Consider the following 9549-nt stretch of genomic DNA (forward strand, 5'->3'; position numbering starts at 1 on the left):
CTACTTTTAGGTACAGGAGAAGGGTTTAAATCTTTTAATTTCAACAATTTTTTGCTTTCGTTTCTCTTCATTGTATATCTATACAATTTTTTTAAATATGTTACAACATTAGGAACATTCACAGGATAAATAATTAAAAGTAACGTCACCGAATAGCAAATTTTCAAAAATCGGTTTTAATTACATCCCTGCACATTTATTTACACAGTAAAAAACGTACCTCCCTCGGAGTTGATCGCGACGGTACATGTGTTGTCACATGTGCAAAACTAACATAATTAAAGCCACTTTTTTTTTTTTTTTTTTACTATGGAGTAAGTACTCGTATGAATCAATTTGTTACACGGGAGTTTCAAACACGGATTTAATTCGTTCACTATATGTGTGTGTATGTGTATGTATATATATATATATATATATATATATATATATATATATATATATATATTGCTTTCTTATCTCACGAAATTGTCCGAAATATAGAGTGTAACAGTACTCCATCGAAATCATTTTAAAGCACTCCTGGTTTTTTCAATTACTTCGTTCGTTTAGCGCCACTTATGTGTGTGTGTGTGTGTGTGTGTGTGTTTTGTGTTTGTGTATACATGTTTCAATTCTGGAATGCTACGCGCGCGTGATTTAAAATCTAGCATAAGTATATATAAGAAGCGAGTGAAATGTAAAGCGTTTACGCAAAAAAATATGTTTCAACCGAATATTCGGTTAGGTTAAATTTTTCTAGCCACATTAGTTTGGTAATCGCGAATGCTATAAATTTAAATTCACAATACGTTTAAATTAACTAAGTCTTATTTACAGTTGTTTTGTTCGATAGAAAAGATGATTACATGCGTATTATTTCAGAAACCAGCCCGTTTCAACTCATTCAATTGATGCGCCAGTTTCTCTTCCTTGGTTCGTCTTGCTTGGCCTAGCTTCCGACACTCAATATATGTGCTAAGAAAACGCTCGACATCGATCTTGCGGTTTAAAAAATCCTCGGCGATCTTCTCGCTCTCTTCGTGGCTCTCGTCTGCAGCTTCCCTCAAACATTCTTTTATATGATCCGGTGTAAAGACCTCGGACAATTTATTATATCGTTGTATAAGATGGTCATATCTGGCTTTCAGCACCGCCACTGTTTTCACCTTATCCGTCACATCAGCTTGCAGTTGGTCCAACTCGGGTTCTTTGGCTGCGTTAGCTTCTACAAGAAAAGGTAATGAAAAAAGAATATATAGAAATTACATGTATTTTATATATATATATATATATATATATATATATATATATATATATATATATATAATCTTAATATTTTAATAACAAGATATCCTTCTTACCGGCAGTTTTTTCAACCCAATCCATAGCATCCTCGATAGCTGCGTTTATATCTTTAATTTGGGAATGTTTCTCCAGAAAATCATCTAACTTATCATCATCTTCGCCAAGCCTCTTCAATTCCTCGTTTGTTAAGTTATTTAATTCGGGAAATATTATGCTCTGCGGAACTTTTGTCTGCGATTGACTCGCCAATGGTTGCTGATAATTCGCATTCGCGTAATGTGAATTCAAGTAAGGCGTGCCGTGATGATTCGTAGTATACCCTGTGGGTGTGGCATTGTGAAGAGCGCTGCTTCTCGAACTTGGAATATACGCCGAATGATGCGACGTGTTGCCGTAGGATTTCGAAGTCGAAACATACGTGTGACCGGAGTTTGTGTAATTATAATTATAAATGCACGTATTTGCACTGGAGGACGACAAATGTGGAAACTGCGTATTGTAATACGAATTAAACGACGTCGATGGAATTTCGACAGGGTACTGCTGAAGCGAAAAAGATGGCGAGTTTCTCTCTTGTAAATCTGCAATCACACAATAAAAAAGATCACATATGGATACACGAAGGAACAAGTAAAATATTGACGCATACCTCTATGAGGCTTAGCAGAGCCAGATGAGATATCCTCTAATAACTTCGGTGGATTCTTACTGAATTCTCTAATAATAGCTTGAACAACTCGACCAAGATCACTATGTACGGAAAACTAAAAAATACAACGAAATAATTATTTATTCTAGATATATCTAGAGATGCAAGTATGAGATAAAATATATAAAAGAAATATAAAATGTAGAGAAAATGATAATATGTAAATCTTTAATTCACAAATTATCAACACACAAATTTTTTACTTACATTGAGTAATCCTGGTGCACTGGTGATTTCACTATGCTCGTTGCACCAAGGATGGCTTATCGGTGGGGAAACTCTAAGTACTGGCTTCTCCAATGGGAAATTCGGCAACAAAGAAACCATGATAGCCATTCGCCTTTCGCCAGCTTGAAATTCCACTTGATAGTCCACATTTTCTCTGAGCTCTATTACACTGTAACACGTTACTATATATTATTACGTTACTACAATCACTAAACAACAATATGACCTTGAGTTAATATTAACTATTTATTTTTCACCACTTTGATTGTATTTTCTCCATTATAAAATATTTATTCAAAAAAGTATCACATTTTATCACGATTTTAAATATGATGCAGTTACAATTTAAGAAAAAAAAATCTCGGAAACGATTCTATTGTCAATTTAGACAACAGAAACGCTCTTTGATTTGGAAATATCATTATAAGGATAAACGTAGTGAATAATGCGATTATTTCCGCGGTAGGGATGACTGTTTGCGAGCAATACAAGCGAAGATTGGCAGTAATAATATATGAGTGAGGTTAATGAGAGGTTACATTACGACGACGACGATGACAAGAAGCTCGTCAGATTTACTCTTACTTGTCGTTAAAGATTTTTAAAGTGTCGATTTGCCGTTTGCGTTTGACCGCGACATTCTCATTTTCCCCACGGAATATTCGCGATATCATTTAAGAGCCTGGATTTCTGATAAATCATCCGCTTGATCCGTTGATCTCCCTGTCAAAGCAACCATCCAGCAGAACAGCTGTTTTAACCTCGTCACACTTTACGTACAGAAGGACAGAAGGGCTCTATAGGAATATAACATGAGAGAAGAGAGGCTTGCTTATTTGCCCTGGTAGCCTGGCACTACAATTTTACGCTGTCAAATGGCGCTGTCGTCGTCTTCTTGCAGCGGAGATTCACGAAGATTCACGGAAATTCATATCGCAGATACACGAAAGAAAATATATTTTTTTTTTATACAATAAAAAAAAATATACGTAAAGTTTCTCGCGCGTAAAACTGGCTGTTTCTTCCAGTGTCATACAATTATTTATACTTTTTTCAGATAAAAGATAAATCTTTCGCGACGTGAATGTGATCGTAACTGTGTTGGGCGAAAACAAAAACTTTGACAGATCCCCCATCCCCCGTGGTTTCTTGGAAGGCCCGGCGAGCTTTACGAGCGAGCAAAATTCGTTCTATAGTTAGATGTAAATATCTCCCTGCCCAGCCTTCCTGCGCGAACAACCGTTTACACCGGCTTGTATTTTTTTTCCACGGAAATCGTGGCAACGCGCCAAAAATAAACGCGGAATCGTCAGACTGCTTGAATGTGGCTTGAGAGTTGGAGTAAGAAAATCAAAATATATTTTATTCGTTTATGCTCCTGTTTTTTTTACACTGGAAATAGTCCTGTCACGCTCGTTTTACTGGTTCATCCATTACTCCAGGTATTGTAGGCAGGCCAGAATGCTCGGGAATTGTCGGGATTCGAACATGTCAAGCGTCAAGAACATGTCGTCCCTTGTACAAATAGACGGCAGCTTGGGCGAAGGAGTGAGTATTATATGGGAAATAATCCTTGAATGTTATCATTTTTCTCTTATAATAAAATAAAATCTCGATTAAATTATATATGCTAACTATAAATATGTATTTATCTCAAAAAGTAAGAGAAATGGATATTTTAAATATTTCATTTTTTTTTACTATTTTTTTAAATGCATTATTTAATTTCACTGTGAGATATTTATGCTGTAGAATTCAATTTATTTTATAATTATGAAGATAAGTGACTCTTATAAACATGTCATAAAAATATTTATTATTTCCTGTTATTGTTATTGATTGCTTCTAATGCAAATCATATTGTTTCTTATACGATTAATTTCTTTTTTATAGGGTGGACAAGTATTAAGGATTGCTCTCTGTTTGAGTACACTCTATGGTATTCCTATTGAAATTCAGAATATACGTGCTGGAAGACCTAAACCTGGTCTTGCAGCACAACATTTGAAAGGTATATTATAAATGCAAAAGGATTCAATATTTTAATATTTCAATATTTTATGCATAAAATATAGAAAACTGTATATTGTTGCAGGTGTGGAACTCGCCAAAGAAATGTGTAATGCTGTAGTTAGAGGTGCATATATAGGATCGACACATTTGGAATTTTGTCCTGGCATATTAAACACAAACAAGCGAGAGTTTGTAGCAGATACTCAAACCGCTGGATGTATCTGCTTATTGGCCCAAGTAGCTTTACCATGTGCACTCTTCTTTCCATCCAAAGATACAGTCACACTTGTTCTCAAGGGTGGCACAAATGTTCCCATGGGTCCACATATTGAATATCTGACAGAAGTGTTCAAGCCAATGCTGAATAAGTTTGGAGCGGATTTTGATTTCATTGTTGTGAGAAGGTATATGCACTCATCTTATTGTACTTAATCTTGAATCTTATCTGCTATGTTTTATTCTACTTATACTAAAATTAATGATAAATGGAGGGGATATTATCCAAAGGGAGGAGGCGAAGTGCATTTACGCATAAAACCAGTTGACAACTTAAACACGATTACTTTACTCGATCTGGGAATTCCGCGAGGAATAACAGGATGGTCTTATGTAGCTGGAGCAGTTCATATAAATGTACGTATTATGTTAATCGAATTTACAAGGAAAGGTCAAGTCAAATTTGAGTTAATTATATTGAAAATCTTTCTAGGAAGCGCATAAAATGGCAAACGATGCTAAGACGATTTTAACAAATAAATTAGTCAGAAGCAACATTCATGTACCACCAATTACGATTGAGGCTTACAGAGAAGACAGAGCAATGGCTGTGGGAAATGGCTCTGGTATTAAGTAAGAAATTATTGTGTATAAACATCTCATTTTCTAATTTATACAATTAGATAAAAAAAGTTGCTCTATAAATATAAATATGAATATTAGTATAGTATGCAACACCAGTACTGGATGCGTTCTTGGCGGTTCCGGTTTAGGCTCCGGACGTCATGAAGCGTTGTCGCCAGGTGAAACAGCGGCAAACGAAATTTTAAAGCCACTTTTAACAGGTGCATGTGTAGATGAACATACACAGGATCAGGTAAACGTGTCCAAAAAAGCAGATCTAAGAAAAGCCACTTTGGCTTTCATGTTATTATATGTTATTTGTTACAGATGATAATTCTAATGGCACTGGCGAAAGGTACTTCGAAAATTAAAATCGGAGATAAGAAGCTCACTTGTCATACAGAGACTGCGATGCAGGTCGCAAAAATAATGTTAGGTGATCGCGGGCTTTCTTTCAATTTGTCGGAAAGCGCCGAAGGTGGAGATACTTCGTCCTATATTCTAGAGTGTCATGGATGTGGACTGAATAAGAATGAGATTATGTTTAGACAAGGATATAAATTTTGATAGCTTATTATCGCGTACGTGTTTCGATATAAGTATTATGTCGATCATACAAATAATTGGCTCTTTGCTGTTACAGTAAATAAATTATTTATATATATATATATATATATATATATATATATATTAACGTTTATGTACTTTCATAAACTTTCGATATTTTTTAGTATTTCTAAAATTTTTACGAGAAAAAATAAATATTACATCTTGTTAACAATTTGTTACACAATGCGATTGTATATACTAAATCATGATTATTTGTTAAATGTACTGTATCCTACAATTAATGGATATTGAATGGAAAGTCTCTCATCTCTCAATAAGTAAACATTGATTTGTCACATAGAAAACACACTTATTTATACACATTTAAACACACATATATACATGCTATTACATGTACAGAATAATGTGTAACATGTATTAAAAATGTGCATTCTAATCTTGAAATGAGTCACTCACACGCACATATCCATATTTATTTATTTCCTATTACATTACCATTTTAGAAAAATTATAAGGCAACGAAATTACTCTTGCTTCGCTCGAAAAAACGGCTCGACTGCTCGTAGGAATTCCTTTTCAAAGAGCTGACACGAGAATCGATTTACAGATGATCTGAAAAGAAGAGAATTGATGGAATTTTTTTCACGTTATTTTAATGTTAAATAATTACGAATATATATACCTCGCAGCAATTCTAATAGCATCTCTTTCATCCTGATGCATATGTATTATGTATGCTAGTACTTTTGCATATTCTACTTCGTCTTCTGCCAAGAAACCAGTCACGCTACCTGCTTGCGTTTCTATGATGTCTGCTCTAGAATTGTGAAACAGTTTTTAGTCAGAAAATAATTTTTTGTTAATTTTAATAATCTTTTACAAAGTTGTTCCTAGTACATACCTCGGTCCACCAGAAGCATGAGCTACCATAATCAATCCTGTGGCCATACATTCTACAACACTGATACCAAAGTGTTCGTTCCACATTGTGTGCAGACCGATTGTTCCTCGTTGCAGCTCTGATACGAGTTCCGAGAATGGTATATTCAATTTGAACTCGACATTCTCATCTAAAGCCAAGTGTTTAGCCAAATCTTGCATATCCTTGACACGTGCTTCATCCTCTGCGTCTCGACAGGAACCGATACAGATTAATTTAACCTAAATAATGTATACATAATTAATTTTATGATAAACATTTTTTGTCTCTTCTTAAAGCTTCTCTAAACCATTAGCTTACCTTTTCCCAGATTTCCTCCTTAAGAATCGATCTCAGTTCGAACATGGCCCTCAACATGAGTGGATGATTCTTTTCGGGTCTGAATTGTGCGAGTGCCACTATACGTATATAGCCGCCTTTTTCCTCGTCACTAAGAAACGGCAATTTGACCAGGTGCTCCACGTTGCACGGAGGATACACTCGATGTGTCTTTAATGGACATTTCCAGATAGAGTTGATATGATCTTCAGTCCACGAGGAATTCACCATTATGGTTTCGGCGCAACTACCAACTAATCCATACAACTGCAATAATCTAACATCAAATAATTGTTTGAAGACGACATATCTTTTTCTTTTCATAAAATAATTGATCAAATTTTATATCTCTAATAATATATTGTAATAATTATAAGTATATATATTTACATGTGCAAATAATTTGTAGTAAAGAATCTTTGCCCCCGAGAGAAATGGATTTCTGGCAATGATTCGTCGATTGTTATGCGCAGTGATCCTTCTGTAGACGTACTTTAACATATCAGTCGAAATAGTGGGATAGTGTGTGTACGATCCAACTCGGCAACCACCGATATATTTAAATAAAGGATATGTAAACGCATAACCCATTGTGTCGATGTATATATCTGCAATTTGTGTATTTTTATGTATCTTGTGTTTAATATAGAAATCATATAGTTATGTAGAGCATTGTGAATATATCAAATAATTTGTTATGTCACCTGGTGGAACACTGTTCAACGCCTCGATGCCCAACCAGATAGATCCTAGACTTTGTCCCAACAATGTAAAATAAGGATACATGGAAGCTTCCACCCATTTTCGTCTATGCAGATAGACAAATTCAATGTTTGGACGTAATTTTACATTGAAAGTCTTTTCAGTTCTGCTAAGAATCTTTTCAGGATCAGCATCAAGATCACCAGTATATATAACTATATGTACATCAGGATATCTGGAGAAACATTCAATGTGTAAGTAATAATAAAAAGTATAATAGTTAATAATGGTATAAATAAATTTTGAATTTAGCAGATTGTACATTTTTTAATATTGGATACTAAAAATTATACTGAGATACATACTTATTTTGTATAGCTTGAACCGCAGCCCAAAGCACTCTTTCGCCTCCTCCACCTGCATTGCAATATGGATGAAAGATTCCTACGACTGTGCCTCTCTGTTGTCTCTCCTCTCGCTTCTTTGAGTAAAACTTTCTCCATTTTACCAATAAAATTGGCAAAAGAACAAGTATACAGAGTAGCTTACACACTGCTACTATTAACAACATATTTATGGATAAACAGGATAAGATGACAGATGTCCTATAATGGTAAATTTTATAAATATCTTTTCAATAGATATATTTTAATGTAATATAATGTACATCTCTACATATATTATAATTAATATTAGATTATATCTTGCTATATAATAGCAATATATATTCTAATATTAATTACAATATATTGCTATATAATTGCTATAATAAGCGAGTTTAATAATAAATAAAACTATAAACTAATTAAATTATGTAGCAATTATATATAATACTAATTTTATGATTCTTCAAAAATCACAGAGTAATTTTATAATCTAAGAGAAAAAGCTAATTAATCTAATGAGAGAGAAGTAAAGAAATAAAACTAGATTATAGATTAGGAGCAATTATTTTAACACTAAAAGAGAACCTAATTTGCAATTACACACCATGCAGAGGATCGCACTAACGAGCTGTTTTAACACGGTGTCCTTACGTTAAAGAGTAAAGGATCATGCTTGCAGTCGCTCGTAGATTTGCACATAGAATAATCGCATTTGTCGACGTGTAACTGTGGATTCTTGAGTCTAATCACCACGAACCATCTTGTGGGTTGTGAGTTGTGAGAGCGAGTGATCTAACCTCGCATTCACACGAGAATTAACCTCATAAAATCGAGAATATCCGTTCCTTTCGTAGGAGAGTTGATATAAGTCGATATATGTCGTAGGTAAATATTAATTTGCAACATCCAGATAAGAACTATGATTTTTTTCTCGAGGATCAACACTCTTGAGATCTATTTTCTTTTTACTTACGATCGCGCAATTGCATACAAAGTTATATCGATCGATTATTTTCATTACACGTGTTTACTACAGTTGACAATAATACTTTGATCAATTAAAGTATGAAAAGTATAAGAAAAAAATTAAAATATAATAAAATATAAAGCGAGAGATATATGCAAGAAGACGCAAAAATATGTAACTTTTGATGAATCTTAATAATTTTCTTTCCTTATATGTGTCATCAATTTTATCGAACACACGTGGATGATAAATTAATTATAATTGTTATGGAATATGTCAGCGCGAAGTTGACATTTAATTTATTTATTACATTTATATTTTTTTAACATTAATTTATTATCCTGTAACATTTAATTGATTACAATTAGGCCAGCAAAAAAACAAAGACTTTTTGCTCAAATTATTGATTTCTGAATATACTCTAATTATTTGCAACGACTTGTAATTCTATTTTACGAGATTAAAATTAAATAATATATTATCAGACATATGCTTAATAATAATATACAATAAAAATTGCATACGCGCAGTGATACCAAATTCGGCGCTCGGGGTGACATATGTCAAACGTCAAGCATGATGCGCGCAT

The 9549-nt window shown here is 33.7% G+C and overlaps 3 protein-coding genes across 4 annotated transcripts; 1 reads left to right on the forward strand and 2 right to left on the reverse strand.

The window, feature by feature from the left end:
- Positions 1–156: 156 nt before the first annotated feature.
- On the reverse strand, positions 157–3036 carry Vsp37a (Vacuolar protein sorting 37A). The gene is made up of 5 exons (XM_072902513.1): positions 2810–3036; positions 2204–2393; positions 1937–2051; positions 1344–1868; positions 157–1207 (listed from the first exon to the last, which is right to left on the reverse strand). The coding sequence occupies exons 1-5, from the start codon at positions 2896–2898 to the stop codon at positions 861–863; spliced, it is 1266 nt and encodes a 421-aa protein (XP_072758614.1). The 5' UTR covers positions 2899–3036; the 3' UTR covers positions 157–860.
- A 147-nt stretch (positions 3037–3183) lies between these two features.
- Rtca (RNA 3'-terminal phosphate cyclase) lies at positions 3184–6027 on the forward strand. Its single transcript, XM_072902514.1, has 8 exons — positions 3184–3565; positions 3667–3772; positions 4118–4235; positions 4320–4641; positions 4729–4870; positions 4947–5086; positions 5177–5330; positions 5405–6027. The coding sequence occupies exons 2-8, from the start codon at positions 3686–3688 to the stop codon at positions 5642–5644; spliced, it is 1203 nt and encodes a 400-aa protein (XP_072758615.1). The 5' UTR covers positions 3184–3565; positions 3667–3685; the 3' UTR covers positions 5645–6027.
- Positions 6028–6110: 83 nt separating this feature from the next.
- Alg11 (ALG11 alpha-1,2-mannosyltransferase) lies at positions 6111–9196 on the reverse strand. Of its 2 annotated transcripts, none has more exons than XM_072902511.1 (8): positions 8645–9196; positions 7973–8212; positions 7610–7842; positions 7296–7513; positions 6888–7172; positions 6549–6808; positions 6330–6464; positions 6111–6259 (listed from the first exon to the last, which is right to left on the reverse strand). In XM_072902511.1, exons 1-8 carry the CDS (start codon positions 8662–8664, stop codon positions 6172–6174), a joined length of 1479 nt encoding a protein of 492 aa, XP_072758612.1. In that variant the 5' UTR covers positions 8665–9196; the 3' UTR covers positions 6111–6171. The 2 variants fall into 2 exon arrangements, with proteins under 2 accessions (XP_072758612.1, XP_072758613.1); XM_072902512.1 differs by having other exon boundaries at positions 8598–9163.
- Between the last annotated feature and the right edge of the window lie 353 nt (positions 9197–9549).

This window comes from Anoplolepis gracilipes, chromosome 11 (genome assembly GCF_047496725.1).
Source record: "Anoplolepis gracilipes chromosome 11, ASM4749672v1, whole genome shotgun sequence".
Taxonomy (NCBI): Eukaryota; Metazoa; Arthropoda; class Insecta; order Hymenoptera; family Formicidae; genus Anoplolepis; species Anoplolepis gracilipes.